Genomic DNA, 19211 nt, shown 5'->3' with positions numbered 1-19211 from the left:
AAAAACCCATAGTATTAAATATGAATCCTGTTTGTTCCTGGGCTGGCTATGGTGAAAAACTAGTTGACACTGAAAAAAGAAGTTGTGTTTCATGTCCTGTCTTAAAAGGTTGATGATTAAAAAAAATTGCCCTAAAAGTGAGGAGGGCCAGGAAGCAGAAGAAAAGACTCGTCTTTGGATCCTCTTTTCTCTAAAGTTTCAGACTAAGCCAAACTAAAAATATGTTTTCAAAGAAGGCCATGACTCAGTCAAAGTCTGGTGAGTAACCAGACTTTCTTGGAAAGAGACGCACCCAGGCTAGCGGGTAAGCCATCAGGGGTCACTCGCGATGACGGTTGAGATGCCATATGGCTGAGCGTTAGAACGTGGAGACGGCAGCTTTTACCATTGGAGCCGAACATAGAGAACGTTCCTTTTTGCAATGAGGTCACATGGTGCAGGAAGATTGCAAGGTAACACATCCCCTGACCCAAGGTAGCAACGTGCGTCAGTCTGTTGGAAACCCTGGGAGGTCTGGTCACTCAGTGGACTCTCAGCTGAAGAGGTGCGCACCTTTTCTTTCCAGCTACTCCACCCTGGGGAGATACTCGCATAACAACTGCTACCATGGGTCACCAGCGGGAAGTCATCCCAGGGTTATGAATTCCAGCCTCTACCAGCAGAGCTAACGGATAAGCAGCCTCATAGAATCATAGAATATCAGAGTTGGAAGGGACCTCTGGAGGTCATCTAGTCCAACCCCCTGCTCAAAGCAGGACCAATCCCCAACTAAATCATCCCAGCCAGGGCTTTGTCAAGCCTGACCTTAAAAACTTCTAAGGAAGGGGATTCCACCACCTCCCTAGGTAACGCATTCCAGTGTTTCACCACCCTCCTAGTGAAAAAGTTTTTCCTAATATCCAACCTAAATCTCCCCCACTGCAACTTGAGACCGTTACTCCTTGTCCTGTCATCTGCTATCACTGAGAATAGTCTAGATCCATCCTCTTTGGATCCACCTTTCAGGTAGTTGAAAGCAGCTATCAAATCCCCCCTCATTCTTCTCTTCCGTAGACTAAACAATCCCAGTTCCCTCAGCCTCTCCTCATAACTCATGTGTTCCAGTCCCCTAATCATTTTTGTTGCCCTTCGCTGGACTCTTTCCAATTTTTCCACATCCTTCTTGTAGTGTGGGGCCCAAAACTGGACACAGAACTCCAAACGAGGCCTCTTATCCCCTGAGACCAGCTCCTCCAGAGGAAGCACAGGACACACTGAAACATGGTGTACACAACACCAGAGCCAGGAGCTCTCGGGGAGGAAGTGATGCCTTGACCCGGCAGCCGGGGGTACCTTGTTCTCGGTCACAGTAAGTATCTGCACGGTTACGTTTCCCAAGCAAATCACAGCTTCGTGCAGCATCGGGAATCCCTCCCCTCATCTGTGCCAGGAACATTCCTCCAGCCAGGGCCAAAGCAGGCCCGCGCACTCAGCTGTGGGCTCACGCCAGGGGATCTCCAGCTCACCTGCCCAAGAGGCCATGCTCACTTGGCTGCTTGCACTGCGGGGGGCTGGCCAGCGCTGCCAGCAGCATGTACATTCCCAGCGGGGAAGGGCTGTATAAGGGCACGGTAGGGACACGGTGCTGGCCCTGACCCCTCTGCATACTGGTTGGTGGCTGTGCTGGCCGGAGGGCTGACTTTGCACACTGTGGGCCACTGGCACATACCCCTCCCCGCCCTCCAGCTAGAAGCATTATAGGCTCAGCAGGTATTGCACCTCTGGGGCGCCCATCTAGATGCACCTTCTCCAGTACTTCCTAACACTGAGCTCCAGTATGGTCCTTAACATCCCACGCTCAGGGGAGGGAACCCTTCTTCCTTGCCCAGATCCTGGACATTCCACTAGTGGGTCCATTTCTGCTAGGGCAGGGCTGGTACCCCAACTTCCTGCTTGCTTGGAGTCCTTCCGTGAAGTTTGCCGGAGGGCTGAATTTAGCCATTCTGTTCAAAGCCCAGTGAGTGTCCCTGTGCAGCGTATATTATCCAGGAAAGGTCCCTCTCTTCACTTTAATAAACAAACAAACTCCTGCAATTTGAAAAATGACCTTGGTGCAGTGGCCATGTCAATGGGAAGGCATTCCAGCTCCAGGCGTTTGTTCCTGTGATTAGGTGTTCCAATTCACAGTCATGTTTTTCAAACAGATCTTCGGCATTATTGTTACTAACACAACTTCTAAACAGTTTTGATAGTAGTTGGCAAAATTGCTAAAAGCATGTGGAAACCAACAACTGGATAGATATCAGTGTCCCATTTGCATGGGGAAAGTAAAAACAATGCCTTACCAATAATTCACTTTTGCATTACTTATAACAAATGTGACAGTGCGTTGTTAATTCACTTTGGTCCAAAAGTCCAACTTTGTCTTTCCTAAAGAAAAGAATCCTAGGTGGCACCTTGCAGCAGGCCAATAGGATTAACTAGACAGAAGAAATGGCTGTAAAATGCATGAATTAATGCACCACTACACTTTAACAGCCCCCTAACTTTTGTGGGATACACATTCAGGGACCTAGAGTGGCCGGGGTGCAAAAGAAGATAAAAAGCCTAGAAACATTAACCTTCAGACTAGGCTGCTCATTAGGACTGGTGAACGCAAGCCAATTCCCACAAAATTCAGATTTACTTGACTTTATGGATAGCAGAAATGCGTGGCGGACATGCTTTAGTTCTGATGGGAAAGGCAGGGGCTCCAAGGTGCAAAACACATGCAAAATACACACACCTGGTGCAGAAAGCACCACTCATGTGAAGAAAGGGGACCCTCACCAGGAGGCAAAGAGGAGGCTGTATTTACAGACTAACACTGGGGAGCTCACCCCTTTGGATCTGTGTGCAGATGGGCACGGGCTGTGCGTGCAGTTCTTTTCATGGTGAATGGCCTGGCCCTGGGGCTAGGTGAGGACAGGGCTCTGCAGACCACAGGGAGTGGCGCTCTGGGTGGTGTAGAAGGGACATGCCCAGACTGAGGTACATTCCCCCCCACCCAAACTCTGCTGTAGGAGCCATTAGCATCTCTGCTGAGCCTCTCCATGCTGTGTAACCTCTCGACAGATGGGTCCAGGGGAATGGCTGACATAGGCATGGCTCTCCCAAGGATGACTTGGGTGCAGTGAATCCCCCAATGTCCCTGGTCCTACAGCTAAACCACTAACCATTCTGCAGAGTGGGGGAGGGTAAACCCCACCTACGCTGTTCTGCTACTGCCCTCTTCTATGGGAGGAAGTGATCTCGTGCTTTAAGAGCTGTCCCAGGTTACCCTGAAGGCAGTCAGAAGGGGCCCCTCTCCAGTCAATTTTGAATCTTGAAAAGTTTAATCTTTTTTAAGCCATTTGTTTAGTGCAGCTGTGAATCTGTGGCAGTCTGTAGCCCTATGTTCATCCTTTCTACAAGGCTATGATGGATTTTGTACAAAATATGCTTTGTGAGGTATTGTTTGAGAACTCAACTTGCTGATCGTTATTGTCCTGGTAAAATGTGTGTGGCAACTTTGTATGTAAAGGTATAAGATTTTACTGAATAACATTAATGAGACATGTTCCTTGTTTAGAATAGCAGGCACATATCAGTTCCTCAAAAACAAAAGACAAACTGATGTCTCAGCCAAGTGTCAACAAAATCAAATGGTCTATCACCAGGTTAAGTGGCCATTCTTCGGCAGGAAAGAGGGCATGAGCAAGAAATTTACATTTTTGGCAAAGAAACAGCAGGAGGTTCTGGTCCCCACATATTTTCTGTCTCCTGAACCTCAGCTGGAGATAATTTTCAAAGAAAAAGACAACGATCAGAAAGAGGAACAGAGGTCCCAAAATACGCCTCCCTTTCTCTCTGCCATGGCATCACCACCACCTGACGGACAAGGAAATGAATGCTGAACTGGGGGAGGAGTCCTGACTGGTAGGATTCCATCCAGTAAGACTGCGAAAGCATGTGGTGAGAGAAACCTTTGCTTTGAATTCATTTAGCTTGTTAAGTTAAATGTTAATTTATTTTACCTTTTATTTTCTTGTAACCAATTCTGACTTTTACACCTCATTATTTGTAATCACTTAAAATCTTTTTGTAGTTAATAAATTTGCGTTATTGTTTTATCTAAACTAGCGAGAGTTCAGATTGAAATGTTTGGGAAATGCCATTTGGGAGAACAAGATTTGTGCATATCATTTTCTATTAATAAATGACAGACCTTATATGAGCTCGTATCATCCGGGAGGCGGCTGGGCAGTACAAGACGCACATTTCTGAGGGAAAGTCTGGGACAGGGAGTTTGCTGGTGGGGGCTGGAGAAGTGAGGGGACACAGCCGTCTATCAGTCCAGATTGTACCCTGGGGGATGTCTCAGAAGCCCAGGCAGCAGCCTATGAATTCTTCCCTACTACAATATTCAGTGCTAACTGAAGGACAATAATAATGATTTTGAGAGTCCCAGATTCCAGACCCAAACCCAAACTTTCCCAGGGCCATTGAGACCTGGGGTTTGGTACGGACAAGTTTAGAGATAGGGCTCCAAGCCGCAAGCTCCAGATCCAGAGTTTGGGGGGTTCCAACCTAGGCTTTTGGTTTGGGCACATCTCTGCTAGAATAATTTGATACAAAGGCGGTTTTCAGGAGCCCCAAACCTTGGCTTTCAGGGTTCATGCTTTGTTCCCCATGTCTAGGTGCTAACATCTGTGTGTGGCATTTACCTATGTAATGTCATGTAATGGGGACACCAGCAACAAAAACAGAATTGCGATGGCTGTTTCTTTGTGTGATTCTAACGTGCTGTTTGCCCTGTGAGACGCCTCACCTGGCACCCAAATGCTTCCCTGCCAAGCTGGTACGTACCAATAATAAAACTCATAACGTGCCCCAGGAGGAGCTAGCCGGCCCAGCTGCCAAGTGCACGTCAGGTGCTCCCAATCGTAATAGACACAGTGGAGGTCTCTGATCTGTGACTCCAGATCGCCTGTTAAAATAAAAGGAAATAATGACTATTATTTGAAAGGCCCCATTTGGGCTGAGCTGAGAAATAACCTTGCCAACCCATTTGATTTCTCTGAGCAATCATGACAACTCGTGTAAACAGAACAATCAAGATAATTTGATAGTGATCATGCCAAAGGGATTCGCTACCTTGGTAAACACTTCATTTTAAGTGACCCTTTGCATATCAAACCCAATTTACATTTATTTATTTGCAATGGAAAGGTGAAGGCTTAATTATTCAGAGGTGACTTGTCTGAGCAACTGAGCAGATTTCAGCTAAGGGAGGCAGGGTTACATGGCAGGAGGGCCAGTCTCTGGTCTATGACTTGATGCGCATTCTCAGACAACTCACTTCACTGCTCTGCAATACTTTGCAAAGGGTTTTGAGAGCCGGAGGGGAAAGGCAGCATGCAGGCGAGACAATACTGGTGATCACTGATGGGGGCACGGGGGAGATCGAGCTGAAGTTCTTCCATCTAGGGACTGCAGAGGCATGCGTCCAAGCATACGTGAGCAGGGAGGTTAAGCCAGAGAGCTGCTGTCACGGCTCGGGCATGGGACGACAGGCGTTTAAGGATGTGTCTACACCGTGATTAAAAACCCACGGCTGGCCTGTGCCAGCTGACTCAGGGGCCATTTAACTGCTGTGTAGATTTTTGTGCTCGGGCTGTAGCCTGGGCTCTGGGACACTGTGAGGTGGGAGGATCCCAGATCTTGGGCTGCAGCCCAAGCCCAAAAGTCTGCACTGCAATGAAACAGTCCCAAGAGCACCGAGCCAGCTGGCACGGGCCAGCCGCGGGTGTCTAACTGCAGTGTAGACAGACCCTAAGTCCACAACCCTCAAATAACAATAACAATTTGCTAAGCAAAAAATTGGCATAACCTGGCAAAGAACATTTTTTGCATCTAGCAGCCTGACAGGCTCTGCTACGCCTAATGCCCGTCAGACGATGGAGACATACTGGAGCAGCAATAACTTGGTTGCAGAACCTTTCAGTCAGGTCAACACATTTTTCCAGGAAGGTATAAGGCCTGGAAAGGTCACGTGGGGAATGGCAGCCTGCTCCTAACCTTGTGAAGGAAGCTGGAAGGTAGCGTGAGTCCAGTCACTCTTCACTTCAGATTCATTCGTACAACGTCCTTCCAGCAGAGTCTGGACCTTTGCTTCAGTTCTCTTGCTGAGATCAAATCCAACGCCATATTTTAACTTCTTAGTAAAAACAACCTGGTGTAAGACAGACAACACTGTAATAAACTTTTGATGTGTATATTGGCTGCAAAGTTTGCCATGTGTGCTTGCTCTCTACACTGTACTATATTATATGTACACCATAGGTTTATACACACACACAATGTTGCCTGTGAACACAATACAGATCTTTTACATTCCTATCAAATTTACACTGTCCAATGCTTATCTAGCACCCGCCATTTCAGTCCTCTGCACTTCCCTCTATGGGGATGGATATCCTTCAAGGCACTGTAATGAAACACTGAAATTCATCCAATCTAATCCCAGGATCCAACTATTCCCGTGTCCTGTCTCAAACAGTAGCCAGCACCAGATATTACAGGGGAAGGTGCAAAAACTCCCCAATAGACAGTTCTGGAACAACCTGCCCAGAAGTAAAGATTCTTCCTTAACACTACCAGTGTATGTTGCCCCTGAATCGGTTAGTTTCTCGTTCGTATGGGTCTCTCACTACAACAGGGGACCATTTTAAAGAGGCGGCAGGGGGCTCAAGGGCAGGTGTCCCTTTGCAGCCTGCAAAGTTTAACAGAGATGCTATAGAACGTGCCAGCACAGATTAGAAGGACCTACCAGCAGAAGGGAGATGAGCCGCGCAAATCTGCCTTCCCTTTTAACTGATCCTTCATGTGGCAAAGTGCAACCAATCTCCCCAAGTCAGGGAGATGGAGCTAGTTAATTCCTTACCAGCACGGTTTGCTAGGAATTAGTCCCATCAAATCTGGGACTTGTACAATTTGTGTGAGCATTTAATATTTTTCCTGAACTTGAAAAAAAATTGTACATCACCTAGTAACTGGAAAACAAACAAACAGCAGCTTCAATTTAACAAACAATAAAGAAAAAGAAATTGAGAAGGATTAAAATTAAAGAGCAAGAAATGGGATTTATCTGAAGAAAAAGAAGAGAAAGAGCAGAACCCGATTCCTGTCCCACCTGCATCACTGCAGCGGGTGCACACAGCCCTTGTGCTTGCACTTCTCGCCAGTAGTCCAAGAATATTCAAGGCAGACTTTTGAGCTCTGTGCTTCTGACCAGCCTCTGACTAATTGCACGGCCCTGGGGGCTCTGACGCTCACACAGCCTTTTACACAAGCTGCTCCCTGTGGGCACAGGCGGTGAGCTATATTCCCACCTGGTGCCCGGGCACCAGCAACATTCAGAGCTCAGGGGCCCAGCTCCACCCATATTTGGAGCAGGGTGTCCGGTGGGACCCTCCACCTGCACAGGGGACCCCCCACCCACAGTCACCGCTCCTGCCCCACGCTGGGCAAGGGGCAGCCCCCTCCCTCACCCCCAGTGAGGCTACGGTCAGGGACAACAGCAGGGGAGGAGGCGCACGCAGCTCCCCCCGGCACCCACCACAGGGAAGGGGAGGGAGATTCCTGGGCCTGAGAGGGGCCCTAGGACACGTGCAGTGACAGTGGTGGGGGGGAGTGTGCTGCTGGGGGGGCGGGAAAGGGGGGCTCCTCCCCCAGAGCTCGCTGCTGCCGGCAGGGAAAGGCATGGGGGGAGTCGTCCTCTCTGGCCCCTGTCCCGGAGCAGCCTGCCTGCACCCCAAACTCATCCCCAGGCCTGCACCACCCCAGGGCCCACGCTCCCAGCCAGAGCTTTCACCCCCCCACACACACCCCCTCAACCCTCTGCCCCAGCCCTGAGCCCCTCCCACACCCCAAACCCCTCATCTCCAGCCCCAGCCAGAGCCCTCATCCCCCCTACACCCCAACCCTCTGCCCCAGGCCTGAGCCCCTCCCACACCACAAACCCCTCATCTCCAGCACCAGCCAGAGCCCTCATCCCCCCACACCCCAACCCTCTGCCCCAGGCCTGAGCCCCTCCCACACCACAAACCCCTCATCTCCAGCACCAGCCAGAGCCCTCATCCCCCCACACCCCAACCCTCTGCCCCAACCCGGAGCCCCTCCCACACCCCAAACCCCCCAGCCCCAGCCAGAGCCCTCATCCCCCCACACCCCAACCCTCTGCCCCAGGCCTGAGCCCCTCCCACACCCCAAACCCCCCAGCCCCAGCCAGAGCCCTCATCCCCCCACACCCCAACCCTCTGCCCCAGGCCTGAGCCCCTCCCACACCCCAAACCCCTCATCTCCAGCCCCAGCCAGAGCCCTCATCCCCCCACACCCAACCCTGAGCCCCTCCCACACCCCAAACCCCCCAGCCCCAGCCAGAGCCCTCATCCCCCCAAACCCCAACCCTCTGCCCCAGGCCTGAGCCCCTCCCACACCCCAAACCCCTCATCTCCAGCCCCAGGCAGAGCCCTCATCCCCCCACACCCAACCCTCTGCCCCAACCCGGAGCCCCTCCCACACCCCAAACCCCCCAGCCCCAGCCAGAGCCCTCATCCCCCCAAACCCCAACCCTCTGCCCCAGGCCTGAGCCCCTCCCACACCCCAAACCCCTCATCTCCAGCCCCAGCCAGAGCCCTCATCCCCCCGCACCCAAACCCTCTGCCCCAGCCCTGAGCCCCCAACACCACAAACCCCTCATCTCCAGCCCCAGGCAGAGCCCTCATCCCCCCTACACCCCAACCCTCTGCCCCAGGCCTGAGCCCCTCCCACACCACAAACCCCTCATCTCCAGCCCCAGGCAGAGCCCTCATCCCCCCACACCCAACCCTCTGCCCCAGCCCTGAGCCCCTCCCACACCCCAAACCCCTCATCTCCAGCCCCAGGCAGAGCCCTCATCCCCCCACACCCAACCCTCTGCCCCAGCCCTGAGCCTCCCCAACACCACAAACCCCTCATCTCCAGCCCCAGCCAGAGCCCTCATCTCCCCGCACCCCAACCCTCTGCCCCAGCCCTGAGCCTCTCTAAGCCCCCAAACCCCCAGCCCCAGAGCCCTGACCCCCCACACTCCTCCTCTCACCCTGAGCCCCTCCCACACCCCAAACCCCTCATCTGCAGCCACACCCCACAACCCTCACCCCTGCACCCCTTCCCTCTGCACCCCCTCCCATCCCCAAACTCCCTCCCAGAGCCTGCACCCCAATCCCATTCCCCAGCCTAGGGCCTGCACCCCAGACCTCCTCCCCCACCCAAACTCCCTCCCAGAGCCTTGGGCAAGTGGGGGACAGAGTTTGGGGGGGCATGGTTTCTGGGCACCACCAAAATTTCTACAAACCTGCCACCCCTGCCTGTGGGCACAAGCTCCGGTTTTGTGACTTCATCTTTCATTTCATCTGTGTACTCTGGGCTGCCAGCAGAGTAAGTTAATTAATAAGCCCTGTCCCAGTCAAAACTTTTGGCAGGACACTGGGTATTTCACATGATGTTATCTGTGTCTTTCTCCCTGATCTGCATTTTACAAGATACTTTTGCTGCTTCATCTGAGTCTGCTTCTCCTCTTCTAGTCTGTCTCTTTATTTCTTCTTCTTCATCCTTGCAAATTTAGAAAATTCTGACTTTTTCCTGTAAATATTTCTTTGGGGTTTTGTTGAGCTTCTGCTAAAATAATCTTAGAAAAATCAGCACACCCAGACATTCCTGTGTCACTAAAGGTTTGACTTCCCCCAACCAAAGTGAAGAAACCCAGACACACACTTTACAGCACATTTCCCCTTTCATGACTTATTAAATTCCTCCTAGCAATGGGGATTGGTTAATAGAGCTCTTCCCTGCTTTAGGACTCTCATCATCTGAACAGTCAGCCAGACAAGTCTGTGGCCTAGAGCTAAAGGCAGCATGACAGAGTGTGCCCAGTGCTGACGAAACTGTCCAGCAGTGGTAGCGTGGCTAGTTGCCAGGCTATTGGCTGCACTGTGATATTCCAATTTCTATCCTTTTCACCTCGACTTGACCTGTTCTCTAGGAGCCCACTGAGATCACTGGAAAGACTCCCCTTGTCTTCTGTGGGTTTTGCAAATGGCCCTACAGAGAAGTGTGTCCAACACAAAATTGCCTGGTTTTTTTTGGCACTTCTAAATATCTGACAGTGAGCAATTGTAGCGTTGGGTATCTGTTCCTCTAGCCCCATGACATGTTTACCCATGTGGGAGCCTTATCTGCCAGCCCACTGACAAGTATTTCAACAATCCTCCTTGCAGTAAGCATATCTGTTCCCTCCTTGCTACATTTTCATGAGATAAGATCGGCAATTTTATTTTATGGATGATTTCGGTTCAAACCATCTCTCAGAGATAAATGTAAATAGTAATAAAAAAAATACCATCGGGGTACAAGAAATGTTAGAATGTTATGAGACAGAATCAAACGTAATCTCACATTTATAAAGCGCTTTTCATCCCAAAAGATCGTAGGCACTTTACAGGCTCCCAGTTCTGCAGAGACTGACTACTATGAAATTACTCTTGGCAATAAGCACTACAACCAGTCGGAAGTGTTTGTAGAAGCAGGCCCTTAATCAGTCCCAAAGGTTTTGGCGGTCGCTGTTAAACTGTAAAATATTTCCATCCTAATCCCAGACCTATGTTTCGATATTGTTCATCTTTTTGGTTGATCGTTTGGCCTTGTCAAAGGAAGTTGCTCTAATTATTTTACAACTTCAAAGCATTCACTTTAAAAAGGTGTAATCAACAGATGAAACAAAGGGGAAGCAGTCGCAAAATACTATACACTAAGCTAGGCTTGATCTTACCTTCCAGTCTGCATCGCCAGTGCTACGGTATTTTAATTTATATTTTATTGTACACTGATCGAGGGTTAGCAGGGAAGGTGGAGGCTGCCATTCTATACAGAGATGGCCTAAAAGTCCAGGGTCAATTATCTGAAGATTGCGGGGAGGTTCGACTGAAACAGAAAAAGCAGTTGGATAAAAAGTTGTTTTAGAGAAATTTAAAAAATCCAGGTATTTCAAACTATGATTTTGCCCAGAAAATTCCCTTTTAGCCACAGAAGCTCAAAATGCTTTGCACCAAGGTTACGGTATCAGCGTAAAGCTGCCTCTGCCTCCAGGATTAAGCACAAATTACTTGGACTCAGTTCAAAAAGTGTTTTAACCTTGTTCAAAAGCAAGACTCAACAGTTTAGGGTAGGTTGTTAAGAATGCTGGAGCCCCTGAAATGGCAAGGCTTTACACACGTAATTGTAACTTGGACATGGCACCAGTGTTCCTAAATCTGTTCCTGTGAAAAATGTCACGTTTCTCACGTGTCCAGGCTGACTCAGCCTCCTCCAAGCACATATGTGCACAGCCAGGGAAACAATTTTGATGTAAAATCATCCCTGCCTCCCGCTGCCCCACCCCCGGCCAGCTTTTGCATGGTTTTATGCAAGATCACAGCTCTGCTTCACCCCCCCGAGTCCCCTCCTGTGCTCACTTTTAAACCCTAATATCAACCAGTGTGGGTGATTTCAGATGACACTGCAAACGCGCCATGCAGATCGAGTAAAACCATAGGATGTCAGATCAAATCATTTTCTCTTTTGGGAGAACATATAGTAGCTAACCAATATCAGAGACAACTAGCCCCTCTCTCCTTAAATATTCTCTTCAGCGTATTAGATTTCCGTGGAACCCTGGTGGGGGCAGGGGAAGCCCTACTCACCTGGGCAGACTAGAATGCAAACCAAAATCAATTCTTATTTTGGGCACCTTCCATCATACAGAAGTACTTCTATTCTTATTTTCAGTCTGGTTTTTATTAAAATAATGTGAGAAAAAATGTCCTACATTACAATCACTGCTGTACCATAACAAACCAGAGTGCCTTGAAGACACATTTCATGTTTTTTAAAAAATATATTTCCCAGTTCCTCAGCTTTTTATTAAGAATGCCATTCTCTTTCATTAAGATTTCTGAGACCATTTATCTTTACTAGATCAATCCAGAATCAATTTCACATCTAAGATTTTTTTTTTCTATACACACTATCTTGAGACCCAGGATTACAATTTGGGTAATTGGGGTTTGTAGAGATTCAGTTACAGGACATAATTTATTCATAGTCACCTGGACTGACTGGTGGTTTTCATTGTAGGGTTTTAAAGATTGCTGTAGTGGCTACGCCATTAGGGGAATTGCAGGACTCCAGGCCCTTTGTGTCTTCTTCTTGGACTCTCATCCAACATCCACACACTCTTTCTATTCATTTTTCATGGAGCCTTAGGAGAGCTGGCTCCAGGAATCTCTTGCAATGGAAGATGACTTCATAAATCAGACTTCCAAGTGCTCCCAGAAGTCTTTGCAGGATAACGGCTCAGAGAGGATTGGTTTATTCTAACCAAGACCCCAAACACCACCACAAACTTTAAGCCTCCAGCCTTCATGCTTCAGGCCCCATATTTCTCAGTTTGTACAGCTCTGAGAAAAATCTGTGAGGGTGAACTGCACTGTTTAGACGGTGCAGCCTAACCTGTGAGCGAGGAACTCAGACTGCCGTATTTACGGTGCCGTTCGCAGCAATAGGATAAAAGGCATCAATGAATTAAGAGCTTTATTTTCTGTATTAGGTGTGCTCAGTTCACAAGTAACCAGATTCCGTCCCCTGTCCCAGCTGCTAGCCCTGTACACTCAGGCTGAGCAGAGCTCTGGGGTCCGAGAGTTATGCTGGGCTCTTTCCAGCACCAGTAATCCTAGGTCCAAATCAAGAGCTTTGGTTACACTTGTGCAATCTCCTGCAGTCAAATGATGCCTTGCAGACTCCTGGGCAGCCCTCTTGCTGTCAGCCAGGTTGCACAGAGGTAATTGCCTTGAATTGTTTGCCGCATGCTGCTGATGGATACGAAGGAAAAGACTCCATCGTGCTGTGCCTTAGCTGGGCTACGAGGCAGCCTCTGCTGACTGGGCCTCTCTGAGCTAGCACCGTTTGGTGGACACCCTGAAGCAGAGCAGGTAATGGTGCCACCACATGTCCTCATGCTCAGGGACTCCTTCCTGGTGCCCAGGGGTAATTTACACCTCCCTGGGCCAGCTCTGGTGAATCTGGCCCCATGGAAGTTTCACATGGAAGAGGACTGCAAGTCCGAGTCCCCAAGCCATGTGGCTCAATCACCGGAAGGTATTTATCTTTGAGAGGGGAACAGATGCGTTTCAGTTCCTCTCTTTGGCTAAAGGTGGACTTTTATCATTGGAAGCACGCACTGCATTTTGATAGCAAACATTCATTACGAGAAGAAACAATTTTATTGTCAGTCCCCTTCAGGTTGTAAGTTAGACCCATCCACGAGATTAACCTGCTACATTCGGCTTCACCGGGAAATATTGGGGAGTATTTTTCTCGGACACCCAAGGTGTGTTTAGACATTGCACCAATGTGTAATAGATTTATTGTACATCAGCACTGGATGCCCCTTCCTGCTTCCATTGAAGTTCATTGCAAAGCTCCCATTAAGCCCTGTAGTATGTTTGCCCAGTCCTGCAATTGGATCCGTGCGCATAAACTCTTTGACAGGGATCTGCCCATTTGCAGGGTCAAAGCCATGAAAAGCTAAGACTTAGGAATCATCCTCATACTGTTTTAGACATAGCATATTCTGCATCTTGGCAGGGAGTAGACTAGACAGCCCTTGCGGTCCCTTCTAGCCCTATGCTCTATAAACAGAGTGGTAAATTTCTGCACATTATTTAAACTGAAGCGAGCATTAGACAATAGCGTAATCATGAACGCTCCTTGATTTACCTGATGTCTGGTGTCCTGAGGAACCCGTGCAGAACCATGCTAGGATTGTGGTGACAGCACAAATCCACTGGATGTCCATTTGTGTGTAAGACTTCAAAGCTTCCCACTGGGAAGTGTATTATGCCAGAATATTTGCACACGAGAAACCTACAAAATAAGCAAGGTTGAAAACTAGTTAAGGTATATAACCAGCTACACCGGAGAAGCAGATTTCCCCCTGCCTCGTGAGCACAAGTAACCACCTCACAAGCATTATCAGTGTTGATACTAAATGCCTACCACAATGTTATATGCAGTGTGGTTGCAGCCATGATATTAGAGACACAAGGTAGGGGAGGGCCATCTCTTTATATTTGACCAGCTTCGGTTGGTGAGAGATGAGCTTTCAAGCTTACACAGACCTGCAAAAGAGCACTGTGTAAGCTTGTCTCTCTCATGGGGATTTCTGCAGAAAATGACCATTTTTAATTAACATTTTCAGGTTTTCATCAGAAAACAGAAACCCCCAAACCTGAACACTTTCCAGCTTTGAGCAACTGAAAACAGAAATTTCAGCCAGCTCCCAAAAACATTAAACATTTGATCAAAATTTCAGATTTTGGTGGCTCAAAACAAACCAAAAACAAACCTCTGTTTGCTGGGTTCCAGTTTCTCAATGAAAACATGGAAAAATGTGAAGAAAGTTTTTAGCAAAATACACACACACACACAAATCTGTATTTTCAGGGAAAGAAAACTCATTTCCTGCCCAGCTCTTCGCGATAGACTGGATCAGATGAGCTAGTCCAGGGGGCATCAAGAGACCTCTATTACATGAATCCTCCACTCAGACAACAGAGTCTGGGGCAGGGGCTCCCAGAAGAGGCAGACCAGGGGAAGATTTTAGGAGCTGTAGGGATGGAAGGGAACAGCAATCAGGGGCTCCTGAATAAATCCTGGATTAATAAAGGGTAGGAACAGGAAAGACACCCAGATCCATTCCCCTCTCTCCATCCCTCCCCCTTCAGCAGACAACCGCTCTTCCCCCCCATCCCCTCTAGGGTGACCAGATGTCCCGATTTGATAGGGACAGTCCCGATTTTTGGGTGTTTTTCTTATGTAGGTGCCTATAACCCCCCACCACCGTCCCTATTTTTCACATTTGCTGTCTGGTCACCCTACCCCCCGCCCTCCAGGAGGTGAGAGATTTTGGAGAAGGGGGAGCAGGCGTCACCCAGCTCACCCCGAGACGCAAGGCTGATTCCAACAATTTCTCAGAATGGCTACTTGCCTTGGGAACTGGATCCCACACAGCAGCAGTGCAAACGGCTTTCAGACCACCGCTGGGGAAAGCCGGCAGGTTCACTGGGATGCCAGTGCACGAGATGGCGTATGAACGCGAGTAAGAATCGCTTACACTAGTGCCGGGACTGATGTCAAGGAACCAGCTGCTGTGTCAGCAGATGCAACTTCCACCGTAAAGTCAACTGAGGGGCAACAGTACACCGGAGTCTGGAAACCCAAGTTCCTGACTCCGGTAAACACCAATTCCACTTTCTTGCAGAATTTGAGACTTTCTCGCAGTCTGAAATATTCGGCTCCAACGAATGTGACTGGATTCAGTCTAAGAACAACCATCTGTTCTTACATCGCTTTCCCTTGGGCAGCTCCTCAGACCTACTGGTGTGACACCCCCCCCCCCCCCGCCATCACCAGAACGGACCGGAGCTCGGGCAGGGCTGAAGGTTGCATCCCAGAACTGTTGCTGCCCCATTGTCCAGAGACCCTCCCCTATACAGAGAGGCGCTCGGAGGTAGGGAACTGGAGCAGCCCCATATGTCTTGACAGAGTGGAGCTTGGATTGACAGAGTGGAGTTCTGGGGGGACAGTTGAGAGAGATAGAGAGGAAGGGAGCCTCCTGCTCCCCTCACCAACTGCCTGTTTTTTCAGGTTTCCCAACCCTCAAGTGGGAAACTGTCAAGTTCAGTCCCCACAGAGCCCATCGCCTCCCTGGGCAGGGAGTGGCTGCCTGGTGAGCCACTGAGCTGCCACAGCCATCAGCCCGGCCACTGACCGCTACCTCAGGCAGGATGGAAAGTGGGCAGCTGATCGCCAAGCTCACTAGCCCATCCCATGGAGCTGGAAAGCGACTGCCAAGACCCAGACCACCCTGCGGTTCCTCAGGCCCCTCAGACAAGACAGACACCAGACCTCGGTGCCTGCAACGTTGACTGCTGCACTGCGGACAGGCCCCTGGACCAGCGGCTGGCAGGTTAGAGAGCTGACATAGCAACTAGGGGCAGGGAGACTTTGTGAGTGGTTAAATGAAAGAAAAAAAAGGTTTAGGGCGTCCTCTATGGATGGCTGTGTATCTATATTTTAACAGTCTAGCCAGATTTACATGGTAATTTCAGAATTGCGTGCTCCTTTATGAAGTGAGTACAGTCCTCAGGGTGACGGGGGATTACCCATTATTTCTCAGGAGACACCACCAGTAGAGGAGTCCTGACTTCAGCAGGGAGACCCAGATGGGCAGAATGAGCCAGGACCTCAGGAAGTAAAGCACACCCCACACCTCCTGAGTCTGGGCCCTCAGAGCCACCAAGCGGTGGAGAGAAGGTTACACAGGAATTCATTTAAGCTTACAAACCCTGTGAAATAGGGGAGTGTTTTCTCCATAGGCATGTAAGGTATTCAACCCCAAGCAATTTACAGGAAAGCTGCCAGTCCAGCATCAGATCAATTTGGGATTTGCCTTCCTAAGGTATCCTTTTCAGAGTGGTAGCCATGTTAGTCTGTATCAACAAAGGCAATGAGGAGTCCTTGTGGAACTTTCGAGATTAACAAATTTATTTGGGCATAAACTTTCATGGGCTAAAACCCACTTCATCAGATGCATGGAGTTGAAAATACAGTAGCAGGCATAAATACATGAAAAGATGGGAGTTGCCTTACCAAGCGTGAGGTCAGTCTAACGAGACAATTCAATTAACAGTAGGACACCAAGGGAGAAAAAATAACACTTGTAGTGGTAATGAGAGTGGCCCATTGACAAGAAGGCGTGAGTAACAGTAAGGGGAAATTGGTATGGGGGAAATTAAGTTTAGGTTATCCTTGTTTACAGACTATGAACTAATCACACAAGACAGCAGAACTGTTTGACATTATGATAGGATATGGTAGATGGATCCACACAAACTTTGTTTACTCAAGTCTAGCAAAGTAAGGAGAAAAAATACAGAGAGACTGCATACTTGGTGGGCTTCTAACAGGAGCTGGCAATGCCAGAGAGCCTGGAAGGGTTGGGTCTGCTACCACCCTCAATAATATTGCAGTACCAGGGTATCTGTTGGAGTGAGGAGAAACCTCATTGTCTTAAAAAAACACAAACAAAAAAACCAAACCACCACCACCAAACTTTATTGCAGCCAGAACCCTCACATACCACGGCCGACCTCCCCTGGAGCTGGCAACAGACGGCTTCACCCACTGAACAAATGTTGTCCTTCAAACCAGAACCTGGGATTTGTCCTGGAGCTGCTTTGCCTCGGGCTCCTCTGACTGACAGGGTGCAAACACAGAAAGCCGGCATGTAAATATAAAGCAGACCCTGGGCAGCTCCAGTTCACACTCTGCTCAGTTTATTTACAGCCCAGAGTGCCAGAAAGATTATACACTAGAGTACTAGCGGGTAGGATGAGAAGTAAAAGCCTGATGCTAGATTAAGGGATACTGAAGACAGGTGTTAGAAAATATCCTAACAGTAAAGAATTCCTACTGTTAAAAACACAGGATGGAGAGGAAAGAGTCCATAAAATACACATCAGTTGCTTTTAACAAGATCAGTTATAAAGGTAATTTTACTGGTTTCAAAAGTATTAAATTCTATATTCCAGTGGTGGGTGAAATTATCCCCTCTATTCCCTCCCTGCCTCCAAAGGGCATTTTGTGGCTCAGATAGTTTATACTGGTAAAGTGCTTTGACATGCTTGGATTAAAAGCTTTATATAATTGCAACTTGTGGTTTCTGCTACAATAAAAGAGACCAGAATGGTGCCAGAGAATGCAATGGCAGAGCCAGGAAGCACATACATTCTGAAATCAAAGACATGCACATAAATGTCAGTGACCAGCATAAACCAACAACCACAGGAGTATGAGAGTGGCTCTAGTTTATGGATATAATGAAGATGACAGTGAAATGTTCAATTTTTAGTGTGATATCAAGAAATACCAGGAGGATATTTACACACAGTAAACGAGGGAAGTTAGTTTGTAGAAAGTCAAATACAATATATGTGATCACAACATAAAATGTGTCCTGTTGAAAAACCATCAGACTTGGTATGTGCACATGCTCCAGTACCAGAAAGACCCTTACAATTAGGAGCCAGGTGAGAGACTGGTACAACCTTCCCTGTGAGCAGCGCTGATTTGCAGAATTGAGAAAGACACCAGAAATAATTATATCGGTGATTTCCATTTCCCATCTAAAGAATTAAGCACAAACGGCCAACAGAAAACATTTAGTCCATGAGACAGATTTTAATAAAAATAATTGCAGTTAGTGTGTAACAAATACAGATTTGTAAGATGAGCTACAGCTAAACCAAGACACACAATGCAACTCAAGAACAACATTTTAAAACTGCAAAAATTCTTACCTGGAGTCCTGTGATGTGTTTTACAGCAGAGACTAAAGCAGGAGTGAGTGTTCTTTTCAGCAGGCAGCTCCTTAACTGCCTTGGTTAATAAGTATGTTGTTTGAAGAACTAGGAGTTTTCCACAAAGAGTCAGAGGGCTTTAGTCTGTTCCCCTCCACAAAATTGAGTGACCCATCGTAATCATGTTGAAATACTCAGAAGATCATAGCCTTGACCAGGCTAACCATTGGGACAGGAAATGCAGAAACTCCTGCTTTTGTTAAGCCTTGGTGTTAAACACTGCTATAAATATCCTGGTAAACACACAGAGATGGTTTGAGTGCTCTGATGATTCATTGTGATGGGAAACAAATGGCACATTTATAATTTCTCATCTCAAATTCCCTCTGCTCCAGGCACTGACACACCTCCCCACCCACCATGCTGCCAAGTAACACGCATCTTGCCACCACCCTGGCTGCCCTTCACCCCCTGTTTGGTTTGTCATTCGCTTCTCTCCCCCTTCAGGTGATCTAGTCTGAGGGCCCTCAGGATTCAGTCCTTCCTATCAGCTGTAGGATCTCAACCTGCACTTGAGCCCTGCATTCACTCTGTGATCACCCATCTCTCCTTCCAACACCTCCTGGCTTCCTTCCACTATTCATTCGGGGGGGGGGGAGGATTCCCGCCTTGTGCAAAAGATATATAAGGGGTGGAACAGAACAAAGGAGGCTGCAG

General features: G+C 48.4%; 1 protein-coding gene across 1 annotated transcript in view; it reads right to left on the bottom strand.

The window, feature by feature from the left end:
• Positions 1-18545, bottom strand: part of IL13RA2 (interleukin 13 receptor subunit alpha 2) — a 31701-nt gene extending 13156 nt beyond the window's left edge. Inside the window, exons 1-5 of the mRNA XM_084638555.1 lie at positions 18495-18545; positions 13852-13998; positions 10868-11019; positions 6079-6232; positions 4867-4987 (exon numbers count right to left, since the gene is read on the bottom strand). Coding sequence (XP_084494681.1) covers positions 4867-4987; positions 6079-6232; positions 10868-11019; positions 13852-13930 — 506 coding nt within the window. The 5' untranslated portion in view covers positions 13931-13998; positions 18495-18545. The remainder of the gene's footprint in view (positions 1-4866; positions 4988-6078; positions 6233-10867; positions 11020-13851; positions 13999-18494) is intronic.
• Between the last annotated feature and the right edge of the window lie 666 nt (positions 18546-19211).

This window comes from Lepidochelys olivacea, assembly GCF_965140295.1.
Source record: "Lepidochelys olivacea isolate rLepOli2 genome assembly, chromosome: 9".
Classification (NCBI taxonomy): Eukaryota; Metazoa; Chordata; order Testudines; family Cheloniidae; genus Lepidochelys; species Lepidochelys olivacea.
The sequence above is the reverse complement of the archived record's forward strand: the minus strand, read 5'-3'. Positions and strand labels throughout refer to the sequence as shown.